Consider the following 14,641-nt stretch of genomic DNA (forward strand, 5'->3'; position numbering starts at 1 on the left):
GTGTAGCTTGAGTCACATTTAAACATGGGATGTCTGTTTGTCTTCTCTTAGAAATAAATACTTAAATGTGTTTTCCCTATTAAGCTACTAGTAGATCAACGTTAAATATACCCTTTCTTTATTAAATGAAAGTCCTGCCGTAACATTGCCGGCTACCTGTCGCTCGGTCCACGTACGCAGAAGCTGGTGAACTTGCTGAATCCTTTTCTCTCTGTTGCTGGAAGGAAACCTGAAACCTGGAATTATCTCCGCTTTTTATCTCCTGCGTCAAACTATTGTTCCTCTTTTTTTTTATTCTCTCTCTCTCTCCCCCCACAGGCATACGAACGCCGCTTCCCCAAATGTCACCTCATCCCCATGTTCGTGAACAGCGACGTGGTGAACGAGGAGACGAGCGAGGACGGCTCCACCCAGAGGATCGAGCGCCGCTGTGCCCTGGACGTGGACGCGCCGCGCCTTCTTAAGAGGGTAAGCCGGCCCTCCGGCCCTCCGCCCCGCTGTTCTCGCGTCCCCGCCTTTCACTCAGAGAGTAACAGGAGCTGTTTTTTTTTTGTGCTCCGCAGATTGCCGGTGTAGACTATGTGTACTTCATCCAGAAGAACACGCTGAACCGAAAAGAGAGGACCCTGCACATCGAATCCCACAACGAGACGTTCTCCAACAGGGTGGTCGTCCACGAGACCTGCTGCTATTCAGTCAGTATCTTCTAAGGACGCGCTCTTTTTTTAAAAGTGCAAGCAAACACAGGCGTGTAATTTAAAGCTGCAGTCAGGCGGCCGAACACAACGCATCCCACTGTCAGGGCCCTGATTTTAATCCCTGTAGAGAAGAACCCACAAATGCTGATCTGAAACCAGCATCTCGTCCCCGTCTCCCCGTCCTGCTGCAGCAGACTCCAGATCTGTCCGTGTGTGAATGTGTCATGAGTTAATGAGGTCAAGCTTATCGTATTAGCTTGCCACCAACCAGAAGGCTAATTTTAGGTCCAAAGCCACACAAGAGGTCCTTGGTAGAGTGCCGCGTCCCTCTGTGGGAGCAGTAACCAGGATGGACAGCTCACTTAGGCAGCTAATGGACCTGAAATATTTTAGTACTCATGGGTAATGAAGCTGCCACCAGGAGCCTGTAGAGGGATCCTACAGTGTGGAATTTGATGTCAGTATTGTCCAGTTATTGATGGCTATGGAGAAGAAAGTAAGGAGAGGGGGAAATAATTTCTGAATCCAGACTGGATTTGAATGTTCTTTCCTCCTTTATATTCTCCCTTCTTTCTCTGTTTTTCTTGCCTTCCTCCTTGCTTCCTTTATATGCTTCCTGCAAGTATTTAAAATGTGTTTTCATCATGATCACAATAGGTTTAAATTGCTGCAGTAAGTCTGGGATGTAATCGAACCCCCATATTAACTGTTCACTCTTAACATGGTTATAATTGAGATTTTAAAAAGTGGTTTTGTTGTTTGAAATCTAAATCTAATATTCATGCTTGGCTTGGTTTTTTTCCCCCCAATTCTAATGAATCTACTAAAAGTGGACGTAGGATTTTTAGACGATCCAGCAGGGAACTGGGTATTGCCTGACAGTGAGTCACGGGTTTTACCCTCGCCTGCTGCAACCGTTTACATCATTGTCTATAAATGTGCCTTTTTTCTAAATTTCCATTTTGTCCTACTTGAATTCGAACAGCTCATGTGCAAAATACTGGCTAAATATACCCAAACCCGACTGACACACATACGCCCACTCGGAGCGCGCGGCGTGAAAATTGCTCTTTGTACGTCATCGTCTTGTGCGGTCACTATGGTAACAGTGGCCATCCTTACTGCGTGGCTGCACAGTTTGGATTACAGTAACGTTTGGCTGTGTGTTGTTGCAGGTCCACCCAGAGAATGAGGACTGGACGTGTTTCGAACAAACGGCCAGTTTGGACATCAAGTCCTTCTTTGGCTTTGAGAGCACCGTGGAAAAGATTGCCATGAAGCAGTATGCCAGCAGTATCAACAAGGTGTGTGGGTTTGTACGTCCCATCGTACCGTACTTTTTTTACATTTCCTTTGTCGATCTGATGTCTGGCTGTAATCAGTCGCATCATAACAGCCATTGAGTGGAAGATAAATGACTATTTCACTAAGTTTGATAGTACAGTGTTTGCATTTTAAGGCCCTCTTTACACGAGAACGACTTTTTTTGGTGAAAACGGAAAAGTTTAGTTCCGTTTTCACCAGAATGGCCCACTTTTCTCAGAAAACGGCCCCATTTTAAAAGTGGTTCCACACTGTAAGTTTTTTAAAGACATGCCGCTCTCCGTTGTCGGGTACTCAGGAAAAACAGGATCTGCTTATGTGGGGAAGCCCCTGCACAAGAAAACATACATGTAATTTAGTATCCTTTAGTGCAGGGGTGTCAAACATATGGCCCGTGGGCCGGTTCCAGCCCGCCGAACAATTTAGTCCGGCCCCGTGGCTAAATGCATTATCATTATTCCATAGTGCTCCGCTTGATTTATGAATGCGAATAGTTTTATTATGATTCATGCGGAGAATATCTCAAATGATATGGACACTACAATGGGAAAGTAGGAGAGGAAAGGAAGAACAAGAAGAAAAAAAGAAAAGGTGAAAGAAAGAGGAGATAAAAGGAAGAGAATGATAAAACCATTATTGAAAAAAAAAACACGTACTTCGTTTTATTGAAAATCTGCAGTTCCTATATTGTCCACGAGGGACGCTGTGTTTTAATCAGCAGATGGTAGCACTGAGCTTCAGATGTGGAATATTGATTTTAAATCATTTCTTAATTTTTATCTGTTTGATGTATTTTGTCATGCAGGACAGTGGTTTTAAATTCCAAAAAATGTGAATAAATGTTTTTTTCAACATTGTACAATCACTGTGATCAGTTCTTATGCATAATGCACAAGTAAATGTTTAACTGAGTAAAAGTATTGTTGAAATTGCACATACTTTTCTTAAAAACGCTGAGGTTATTCATAATATATTGTGTAAAAGTGAAATTCATTTAATATAAAAATCAACAACAAGTCCACTTTTATTAGTTCTATTTAATCTTGCAATGAGTTTACTTGTGTGGCCCTCTTGAGATCAGATTAAGCTGTATGCGGCCCCTAAACCAAAATTAGTTTGACATCCCTGCTTTAGTGGTGGTGCTTCTGTTTTTTAGCGAGGAAGTGTTGGGTTTCAAGGAACATGCTGCCTACTAGTGGTAAAGCAAGGAAATTACACCGTTTTAACGTTTCTGTGTCGTCTGCACAGACCTTGTAATTAAAACATTGTCATTTAGAAAAACAATCCCGTTTTTAATGGGTCGTTTGCTCGGGGCCAAAGCTGTAATTATACTATTACACTGTAGTGAATAACAAGGTGATTACATTTTATAAATGTAATCAGTGGTTTCCACGGTGTAATGTTATCTGTTGTGCTTCACTTGTGTTCCTGACAGGGAAAGGAAATCATTGAGTTCTACCTAAAGGAGCTCGAGAATGAGGGCGTGACTCACGTCCCCCGCTGGACCTGTTCCTACATTTGTCCCGCTCTCCCTGCGCCAAACAGCGTGTCCGCCAGCCAGCCCGAACTACAGCACACCAGCACGCCAACGGTCTCTGCCTCGCAGACCACCGACACCAAAGATGGCGCCGCACAGGATGCGAAGCAGGATAGCGGAGCCGCTCAGGCCGACAACCCACCAGAGAACGTGGCTGGAACGCCTGAAGGTCTGTTTCCTCAGATAAACGAAACTCTGGGCCCTCCGTTACCCGCCCGAGAAGCAGGAAACTCTCTTTAAAAGTAGAAGTCTCTTAAGATGGAACATTTTGGAGTCGTTATAACCACAAATAACACATCTATGCTTTCACTGTATGACGAGTTATAGTAACACAGTTACTTACACTGCAAGAAGTAAGTCAAATTTTCTTGAAATTAATGTATTTTCCCTTGATTTAAGCAACTAAATAAGACTATTTGCCAATGGAATAAGATTCTTCCACTTAAAATAGGAAAATTTCATCTCTATCATCTTATTTCTAGTGCAGGATTTCTAATTATCTTATTTTAGGGGTAAAAATACGCACTCCATTGGCAAATAGTCTGATTTACCTGCTTAAATCAAGGAAAAATACATTAATTGCAAGAAGACTTGACTTTTTGTTCCCTTTTTGCATGGTAATATCTGCAAAAAGTCATGTAGAGATTTTTTTTTTTCTCAATTCAACGTCAACTTGGTGCCTAAAGCTTTGAACTGTAACCAGTGTTAATTTTGAACAGATAAACTGGATGCCGACTACATCAAACGTTACCTGGGCGACCTGACGCCTCTGCAGGAGAGCTGCCTCATCAGACTTCGCAAATGGCTGCAGGAGACGCACAAGGGAAAGGTATCGGTGTTAACCGAGTGGAAGAGTTTGGTTGTCGGCCAACTTTTAGTGACTTGCCGTAAAAAAACCTTCTTTTTTTTTTCTCTTAGATCCCTAAAGACGAGCACATCCTGCGCTTCCTGCGCGCCAGAGATTTCAATATGGATAAGGCACGGGAGATACTGTGCCAGTCTCTGACCTGGCGAAAGCAGCACCAAGTGGACTACCTGCTGGAGACCTGGAACCCTCCGCAGGTTCTGCAGGACTACTACACCGGCGGCTGGCACCACCACGACAGAGGTACCTACCCGCCACACCCAGAGCCACCTGCTGGAAAAACCCCTCCACGTGCAGCCGGCTTCATTTTGCAGCTGCTTGCACTTTTTAGACAAAAGAACCTTCCCAACAACAGGTTCCCGTCATTTGATGGCGCACGTTTGTTGTTCAGTCGACCTTAACGACCTTCTGCTTTAAGCCTGACCTGTAAGATGGAAAAATGACTCCATTTGTTGGCTTTGAATCGTCTTCTCTCACGCACACGATCGCATGCCGCGTTTAGCAGGGTGCTTTGGGCTCCTCAAAAGCAAATATTAAACATAAACATCAATCAAATGTGCTTTTAACGTGAACGGGAACAATAAACCGTTTCCCAGCGCACGTGTTCACTTATTGTGCCGCACAAAACGCACCTTCTCACTTAACCAGGTCAATATTTGTGTCACTTCATTAGACGGTCGTCCTCTGTACATCCTGAGGCTGGGTCACATGGACACCAAAGGTCTGGTGCGCGCCCTTGGAGAGGAGTCTCTGCTCAGACACGTACGTAACCCGAGCTGCACTTCCAGTTCTCTCCCTTACCGAAAGTCAATAGGTTTGTAGGGCAGACCGTGTTCAGATTACAGGTTAGGGACTTAATGGGCTAATGAGGGTGGATATGTGCTATTTATGTGCTCGTCTATGGTGGAGCATTTAGTAACGTTGTTCTTGATATGACATTGCAGGTGCTGTCTATCAATGAGGAGGGCCTGAGGCGTTGTGAGGAGAACACCAAGGTGTTTGGTCGACCTATCAGGTAAAGACCTAGATTTAGTAGATATCATCCTCTTTAAATGGTTATTTACCGGTTTTTGCATCAGAACTGCAGGAAAGTGATCTTTGTTGAGCTGAAGCAGGATTTAGTGGAAAAATAGAGCACCCAGTGGCATTAAAGCACTCCTGGTGTTGGGATTCAGCTCAGCAGCTGTGGTATGGATAGAGATAAGTCCAGCATTATCTTCTCCATAATTGGAAATGGTGTTAAAGACTCGTTTCTGGGTGCTTAGGGTCAGAGGGACTGTCCGCCAGAGGGTGAGGTCATGAGGAGGCATGTGAACTATGCGTTTCTGACGCGTCGCCTCACAAACTGGCATCAGCTATCTACTCAAGTCATGCTTCAGGGTGACGGGTGTTACGTGATCAGAGAGGAGGCTGCAGCCCACGTCGGAGTGTATGTGTGTTTGTGTGTGGGGCGAGAAGTTTTCCACACTAATCCTCTTGCTTCCCCGCTCTCTAGCTGTTGGACGTGTCTCGTCGATCTGGAGGGCTTGAACATGCGTCACTTGTGGCGACCGGGGGTCAAGGCGCTGCTGAGGATCATCGAAGTTGTGGAGGCAAACTATCCAGAGACTCTGGGACGGCTGCTTATCTTGAGAGCGCCGAGAGTCTTCCCAGTCCTGTGGACGCTGGTGAGAACATTAGGGGGAACCTGGGAACTGGAGCTATGCGAGATCATTGTTTTAAAATGCCTGGAAAAGTCAGAAACCTCAATATGACACACAAGTGTCTCTGTGGTTGCACTAAAAGTCATTTCTTTGCTAAACAAAACACACCAAACACCTACTGCTCTGTAGAAATGATTGACTTTTTCCTGATCTATGTTCACTTTCACCTCTGCTTGTAGGTGAGCCCGTTTATCGATGAGAACACCCGGAAGAAGTTCCTGATCTATGCAGGCAACGACTACCAGGGTCCTGGAGGGCTTGTCGATTATATAGACAAGGAAATCATCCCTGACTTTCTAGGAGGAGAGTGCATGGTAAGTGTTGAGTTGGGAGAAAAACTTGCAGAACATATTTTAAAGGTATCTAGCCACATGTGGTTATGTAAAGAAGACCAAAAACCGTTTGATCATGATAAAATAAAGTTATATACACCAAGCCTCCATCCTGGTGATGTTTTGATGGTCATTTTTGTGGATAAAAATAGTCCCAGCACCGGGCGCCATGTCCAGAAATAAGCAGATGTGGCGCCATCTAGTGGCAGTATCACAGAATTATCATAAGGAACGGTTTGCTTAATTAATAAAACGGTATTAAATGATGCTGGACTGTGTCTGACCCTCTGCAATGCTTCGCAGTAAAGCGGCAGCTCGGCATTATCGATTTATTATTTAAATAAACCGATCTATAGCTACTTTAAGAGCCTCATATCAGAACATTTACTCACGTTTTCTGTCACCTCGAGTTATGCATCACTTCGTTTTGCACAAAATCCCACTAAAACCCGTTTGTTTGAGGTTGTGACGTGATGGTGTCAAAAGTTTTGAAGGGATAGGGAGTGCATGAAACGTCTGTAACACCATCAAGACGGAGAACTCTTCCAGTGACCCAGGCCTCCGTCTTGCTTGTCTTCACAGTGTGAGGTGCCAGAGGGCGGCCTGGTTCCTAAGTCCATGTACCGCACACCCGAGGAGCTCGAGAACGAGGACGTGCGTCTCTGGACCGAGACGATCTATCAGAGCGCCAGCATCTTTAAGGGAGCTCCTCATGAGGTGAGGCGCGACACGCAGCGGAGTGGGAAGCTAAAGCTAAAAGGCCAGTGGTGCTGCCGTGTTACTCAGGAGAGGACGGCAGAGACCTCCAGGAAGTTCTGCTGCCACTTCTGCCACCTAGTGGAGATGGCTTGTATGTTCTTTGACTTTTGGCCATGAAACAGAGCAGGTCTTAGAAAACGGATCCGTCTGCCATGACATACCGTTCCTGTCCTGTTGCATTAAGTAAACCAGCGGGGCAGATGTAGTCTATAATTATTCCTCTGCAAGTAGTTTTAACTTTCCTCTCTGGATTTCTTTTTTCTGCCCAGCTACATTTAAAGAGAGCCATAGATATGATTATATGCGTATTTGTCTTTTTGTAGCAATAAAATAAATAAAAAATAAAAAACTTGTTTGTTAATCATCTACTTGTTTCGTTTTCCTTCAACCTTCCTCCGAGCAGCTCGTGATCGAGATCATCGACGCCGCCTCCGTTATCACCTGGGACTTTGACGTGTGCAAAGGCGACATCGTCTTCAACCTCTACCACTCCAAGCGAGCCCCCCAGCCGCCGCGCAAAGACCCCCTGGGAGCCCACGGCATCACCTCGCCGGGCGTCAACAACGTCCAGCTCATCGACAAGTCCTGGACGCTGGGCCAAGACTACAGCATGGTGGCGTCGCCGCTCACCTGCAAGGAGGGCGAGAGCGTGCAGGTCCGCGTTTTATCGTCACGAAGAGCTTCTTGTTCTTAGGTCTTTTTTTTTTAAAACCACGACCGTTCACTCGCTCGTTCCTTTTCCTCAGGGCTCCCATGTGACCCGTTGGCCGGGTTTCTACATCCTGCAGTGGAAGTTTCACAGCATGCCGGCCTGCTCGGCCACCAATTTGCCCCGGGTGGACGACGTCCTGGCCACCTTGCAGGTGTCCTCACACAAGTGTAAAGTCATGTACTACACCGAGGTGCTGGGCTCCGAGGACTTCAGGTTGGTAGCTGAGCTGACGGCGCGTTTATGTTAAAAGGAAAAGGCAGATTATCACACGTGAAATCTGGCTGTAGGGCCTTGTAGTATTCACACCCCTTGAACCTTTTCCGCTTTTAATTCGTCTGCAACCACAGGCTTCAATGGGTTTGGATAGAAATGAACGTCCTCTTAATAAAGCGCAGACCAGCCGATTGCAATCAGAAGCTGCAAGAAGCACGTCGGTCAGATGGGGCTGGACGATTATAAAATAAAAGCATATGGATAAAATAGAAATCATATTTATCGATAAATATCAAAAGAATTCAAAATATACATTTTAAGTGCAGCCCAGGCCATTTTACGATGTTGCTTGATGACCTATTTTTAAATAAATGGATTCAGAAACAACCCTTTATTCAAACAACTTTTTACGAAAACTCCAAGTGTTTAAAAAAATAAAAAAAGAACACGTCTCCGAACTCTTTCAAGGCTGATGGAGCTTTCCTGGGTCTGTGATTGGTTGGGAGGATGCAATGACTGTAGTATTAGGAATGCACTGTTTTATTCACCCCTGTTTTTTATATTGAACCATACGTCTGTCGATCGAATTGAATTTTTTTCGATCGTTATTGAATTATCGTCCAGCCCTACGGTCAGATGAAAACGATAATATTGATGGGGATATTTTTGGCCTACATGTAAAACACTTTATAAGGAGACAGGGGAGGACTTAACATTTAACACGCTCCCCTATAATTGGCGTTAGTCACGGTTGTCTTCAGCAGGGAGGCTGGTTGGAGTCCATGGCCATGTTCCTGTGTTAGAATGGCCTAGTCAAAGTCCAGATGTAAATCCAGTTAATCTGTGTCAAGACTTTATTCTTCAGATGTTCTCCACCCACTCTGACTGAGCTTGGGCTGTTTCGCTCAGAGCAACATGGTCACATTCACCAAAAGACTCGGAGAAAACGGTGATTCCTAAAACGTTTACGATCCACTTCCCTTTCGTAATTTTACTCGTCTACGTTTTGAAAACCATCCGTCCGTTTCCTTCCACGTCACAGTAATGCTCTGCTTTGTCTAAGTCTGTCTCATAACATCCCAATAAAATATATATTTAATGTTTTCTTTCCTGTAACGTGACAAAATGCGGGAAGGTTCAAGGGTTATAAATATGTTGGAAAGGCCAGGCGGGTGGGAAAACTTTTAAAGCAAGCAGTTCATGTGACTCCAGCTGAAAACATGCTTTTATCCCAAGTCTAAATCATTTTTGCCATTTATTGTATTATTTCATGCTGACAATTTTATTTATTTATTTTTTTATTTATTTAAGGAGCATCATATTTTATTTATCTCCTTAGCATATCTCCGTGACACCCGGCACTCTGTAATATGTTGGGCGCTTGCTGTAAAGAGCACCGTGGTTTTTATTTATTTAGAAGCCCAGAATTTAGAAATGAAAAAGCTTCTCTCCTCTTTAAATGACCCTTTTAATTGATCTTTTTCTGTCCAATCCACTCCTGTTCTATTGCTCACTACCCCTTCCTCCTCCTCTCCTCTCCTCCTCCTTCTGCTGTGTCTTCCTCCTATGAAGAACGGCTTGCTGTGATGTGCAGAGTTTGTAAGTGGCTCAGCGTTTGCCCCTCTTTTTTTTTTCTTTTCTTTAGCTTAGTTCATCATTTCTGCTGCTTCTGGCTGCTAAAGCGAGTTCCCCTCCACAGAAGCCGCGCGTCTAACGCAGCAGAAATGATCCCTGATTTTGCTTCTCCCTGCTTCTTGTTAGCAATGCTAACCAAGCATTGAATAACAGGATCTTGCTGTTCTCACCACTTAGAGAATAAAATAAATCCTCACACCACAGTTTGGGGGTCTAATCCACTCACCGGCTTGACGTGTTCTGCTTGCATGATTAACTTTTCAGACGCGGTTCTGTAAACGCCTCCTCAGGTGCTTCACATCCAAGCGCACACTCATAAGCATTTGCTGGCTTTCATGTTTGCTTTATCGTTAGTCACTTATTTGTAGAGAATTGTTTTTTTTTATCTCACCAAATGTCATTTTTGTATTTGACTTTTATTTTCTGACTCTCAACATAGATCCTAACAGTCTAACACCTTCTGGTTTGATGCAAAAAAAAAAAACAAGATGTTTTACTAATCTTGCTGAAAGTTAAGAATGTGGTAACCACAAACTTAAGCTTAAGTTTAAACATGTCTGTTTGAATTGCAAACATCTGAAGCGGATGAAGTCTATGAGTGTCTACACTGGATTCACGGTGGTGTGTTTATGGCTGTGTGGTTTCTGGGAGTGAGCTGGGACTCTGCTGCTGGTATAGTCACTTATATCACGACTAGACTTTCATTGACCCTATACTACACACACACAGCGACGTGAGCCCTGTTCAGACCAAGCTAGCCGATCCTGCTAGTAGCAGATCCTCTACCATGGATGTTTAATATTATGTTAGTCGTTTCACATTTAGGATTATCTGGTTTCTCAGAGCACCTACCGAGGGTTTCATTCGTTCACTGTGTTCATCAACGATATCCACCAATCAAGAGTTTTGGGGCCATTTTCTGATCTTTAAATCCCAAAACCGCTTTTTAGTTGATTTGAGTTTACAGTTATTGATGTAAAACTTTACTATAATTTTAAAGCCGAGACAAAGGTGATTACTGACTTGACTCCTTAAACAGTTTTTTTGCCTCTAAAATAAGTAGTTAGCTCAGCTGGCGTTACTAGAAGACCCGCCTCCATGTTTACTCCAAAGAGAGAGGAGATCCTTACCTCAGAGGGTCAGTTCAGGTTGTTTTAAAGTGACGTTGTCAGGAATAATTCTACCCGTTGTAGAAAGACGGTGTATCACGTGGAGCGACCTCGGTCCAGTGCGCAGGCTGCCTCCTTCCTCCAGATCAGGGGCAACGAACCTCATTTCCAAAAATCTGAACTCACCCTTTACCGTTTAATGTCCAACATGTTCCCCGACAGATGGAGATAAATGGCTCCGACGGGAAAAAGTGGACAGCAGCTTTGCTCAGCCTTCCTGTTATCTGCTGGAAGGCTCTCTCTCTCTCGCTCTCTCGCTCTCTCTCTCTGAGTGAACCACATATGTGTCGTTAAAAATCTAAATCTCTATAAATTAGCATCTCTGTGCTTCCTCTGACTTACCTAAAAAAAAAAAAAAAAAAATGGCTAACTTTGAGTCTTCTTCCCTCAGTAGCCTGTTACATGACCTGGTTTTGTTTTTGTTTTTCACCACCAGGATAAAAAAAAACTAGGTTTTTAGTTTCCGACTGGCTGGTCACTGATCAGAGTCGATCCCAAGCCAAATTCCCTTTGCATCTTTAATCTTTAACGGGGTACAGATCCTGCTAAAATCCATGTTCTGGATTATTTCTTATAATTTGTAAACTAGTAAGGAAAAACGTTTCAAAGCGGTCTAATATAAAATAAAATAAAGTGACGCGGCTTGCCACGTAGGCTGCTCTGACTTTAAAGCTAAACAGAATTAAATGCCGTAATGCTCTGATCAGAACCAAACAAGTATAACTCCAGTTTGCCTTCACCTCCATACGTTAAAAATACAAAAACCATTTTAAGGTTAAGTTTTACTGTCATACTAACTGTAAACTGTAGAAATGGGTTTGGTGCCGCAGCCTTCTGCAGGATTGATCTGGGCGCATGGTTCTGCATCGCGTGCATGAGTCCTGCACACATGTCAGTCAGTCCTTAGCAGGCGGCTCTTTCTCTGACCAACACATGAAGTTGTTGCTCGCTGTAGGTTCCTGCATTCACCCGTCCGCTCTCTCTTTCTCTCTCTCTCTCTCTCTCTCTCTCTCAGGGGTTCGATGACCAGCTTGGAGTCGAGCCACAGCGGGTTTTCTCAGCTCAGCGCTGTTACCACCTCCTCTAACCACTCCCAGTCCAGCTCCATGATCTCCAGGTAGAAACCGGCAGCGGCGGACTTCAGACCCCGACTTCCCTCACTCCACAGCCTTTATCATCATGGTGGAAACCTTTCTCCTTCCCCGCGTCCCCTCTCGTCTTTTGGACACTATCGCACAAATAAAAGATGAAGAGTTCTGAAACTAAGGCAAAAAAAAACAAAAAAAGAAAGATTTAAAGGGCTGATTTTTGCACAAAGGTCATATATTTTTGTGTCGGACCATTCGCAGGGAGTTCACTTGCGGGGGGGGGGTGGAAATGTCACAGGTGAGCCAGGCGGAGGTGGGCGGAAGCGGAAAGAAGCAATATTTTTCATGCCGTGGGTCCGGAAAGAGACACTGGAGGGCGCTGTTACATTTACGCGTAGACTTTTAGCGGCCACTCGCAGTACTGAGACGACTCGTACCTCACTCACGCTGTTACATAAAAACACAAATGGGCACAGATTAAACGGTTGCCACGTTGTTACTGGAAAAAAAAGAAAAAAAAAACGGGGGTTATTGTTACTAGTTAGTCATTTGTAGGTCAAATGTGGGTGGGTTAAACATCCTAAGGGACCTGGCTCCACTCCAACATCCGCTGCTGACAATTGAAGCTCAGCATCACACGTGCGCCGCCGACCGGTTATCACGATTTAAAGGAGAAACTTTCTCCCTCCCTGACGAGCGCTTGAATATTGGACCCGGGGTCTGGGATGTTAGCGAGGTAATCCGCTAGCAGCAATAACGCAGGATGGACTTTTAAACTGTGTGAAACGTATTTATTATTTAGATGCATGTGAAGTAGTGCACAGGTAGACAAAAAAAAATAAAAAAATAAATAGCTGCCACTAACGTCACTAAAGCATTTTGTCAGGAGAGGAGGACAAGCGCTCGGTTCGCTTTAAGGAACCCGGATCAAGTCGGCGCTGCAGTCAGCCGAGCCAATGGGACGACGACGTTAATTGTGTTGTGTACGTGTGCTGCTTTGCGACAGCTGTGGCAAGGAGAAGAAGGCGATGTTGGATCGGTGCGTTCCTGCACGCACGCGCACAGGGGTTTACTGATTTTGTTATTTAAGAATTAAGAGAGCCATTTTTTTAAAGAGCCATGTGTCAATAAATACCATTTTAGCCTTTGTAAACATCACTTTAGAAATGTATCTGCTATTTTCAAGGTGACCACTGTAACATTTCGAAATGCAACACTTCCATGCAACGGTTTCTAATACAGTTTACTTCAATATATATTCCAAAAAGAGAGAAAAAAAAAAGGTCTTGGGTGGAATTTAGCTGCCCTGTTTTTAATATCCAGAAATGCTCATTTGTGGCTGGTAAAGGTCAGCGGTTGTTTAAAATCCTTACTTGGCAATAAGATGAGAAAAAGGAACTTTGAATGAGGAGTGGCGGTGTGTGTGTGAGTGAGACGGCGTAAAAATGAATGTTTGCTGTAGACTGGAGGAGATATATCTAATGAAATTTGTGTTTAACACATTTCTGACCCTGTAAGCAGATGTTTTGCTTCTTTCCTTATTTCTAGGTGCACTTTGACAACTACATTTATTTAAATCGCTGTTCTAATCTTGTATATTTCCTTTTGTTTTCCTTCTGTGTGCTTTTTTTTTTTTTTTTGGTTCACCTTTTGGACCTTGTCTTAAGTCGCAGGCATGAAGAATTGTATTCATACCAGGTTTTGTTGCGTCGACAGATTATCTCCATGCTTTGATGCTTTTCATTGAGATCTCATTCAGAAATGAGGGCTATATAACCGTTTGTCTCCATTGTTCCACACATTTCTGCCTCCCTGCTTCCTCTGCTGATATTTCTGCATATCTTCTCTGCACCTCTGTGTGAGAAACTGCTAAAAAAAAAAAAAAGAGAGCTTTGGATGAAAGAACATGTCGCCTTTATGTTTTGAAGTAAATAAACTTGAATTATGATGGAAAAAAACTGGAACTTCTTTGTCTTTTGTTCTGTTAAAGTCGCCCGTCTTCATTCCTGCTTGGGTCAAAAAAAAATAATCTTATTTTCGCTGGCTATAAACTTACGGTTCTCACTTAAATGTATGATTACTATTGCTGGTTGAATTCATCCTGTAATTTCAGTCTTTACAGTATACGTTTGGAGTAAACAAAACGCACTTATTGTAAAACTGTAGAAAGCATTTGAAATTTATATTCCTAACTTATGGCCTGGGGCTGTAAACAGGGAAGGTTTGGTGTTCAACATCGTTGCCAATCTGCGTGCAGACCTAAAAAGACGTAAATAAACTTGCCACATAAAGGGTTTTTATTATTTATTGACAAAGGATAGATAAAGATGTTGGATTCTTTCAAGCCAAGTCGGCTTAAGACAACTTTCTAGTTCTTTAGCTAATAACTCGTATCTTTAAGCGTAAAGAAAGGATAAATAGCTGTTGGCCGTCCTGAAAACAGCATCGGCCTGCATGCGTCCTCTCAGCTGACCACTGGGCCTTTTCATGAGAAAATTAAATTTCAAGAAAGCCTAAATATTACCACTCTGTGTAAAAATTCAAATCACAGCTGTACTTAAGATAAACAAGTATCACATGCAGGTCGCCATTTTTAATTGGCCTACT

General features: G+C 43.6%; 1 protein-coding gene across 4 annotated transcripts in view; it reads left to right on the forward strand.

Annotated features, from left to right (window-relative positions):
• si:dkey-237i9.1 (SEC14-like protein 1) overlaps positions 1–13,992 on the forward strand; it is a 32,888-nt gene extending 18,896 nt beyond the window's left edge. For 3 of the 4 annotated variants that reach the window (XM_036137114.1, XM_036137115.1, XM_036137112.1), the window contains 15 exons: positions 319–468; positions 564–695; positions 1,874–2,002; positions 3,457–3,727; positions 4,278–4,387; positions 4,477–4,666; positions 5,097–5,185; positions 5,368–5,438; positions 5,919–6,090; positions 6,306–6,440; positions 7,041–7,175; positions 7,621–7,872; positions 7,964–8,142; positions 9,715–9,741; positions 11,962–13,992. In XM_036137114.1, coding sequence (XP_035993007.1) covers positions 319–468; positions 564–695; positions 1,874–2,002; positions 3,457–3,727; positions 4,278–4,387; positions 4,477–4,666; positions 5,097–5,185; positions 5,368–5,438; positions 5,919–6,090; positions 6,306–6,440; positions 7,041–7,175; positions 7,621–7,872; positions 7,964–8,142; positions 9,715–9,741; positions 11,962–12,067 — 2,148 coding nt within the window. In that variant the 3' untranslated portion in view covers positions 12,068–13,992. The remainder of the gene's footprint in view (positions 1–318; positions 469–563; positions 696–1,873; positions 2,003–3,456; positions 3,728–4,277; positions 4,388–4,476; positions 4,667–5,096; positions 5,186–5,367; positions 5,439–5,918; positions 6,091–6,305; positions 6,441–7,040; positions 7,176–7,620; positions 7,873–7,963; positions 8,143–9,714; positions 9,742–11,961) is intronic. The other variant, XM_036137113.1, reaches the window with a different exon arrangement.
• The last annotated feature ends 649 nt before the right edge of the window (positions 13,993–14,641 follow it).

This window comes from Fundulus heteroclitus, chromosome 5, assembly GCF_011125445.2.
Source record: "Fundulus heteroclitus isolate FHET01 chromosome 5, MU-UCD_Fhet_4.1, whole genome shotgun sequence".
In the NCBI taxonomy this organism is placed as follows: Eukaryota; Metazoa; Chordata; class Actinopteri; order Cyprinodontiformes; family Fundulidae; genus Fundulus; species Fundulus heteroclitus.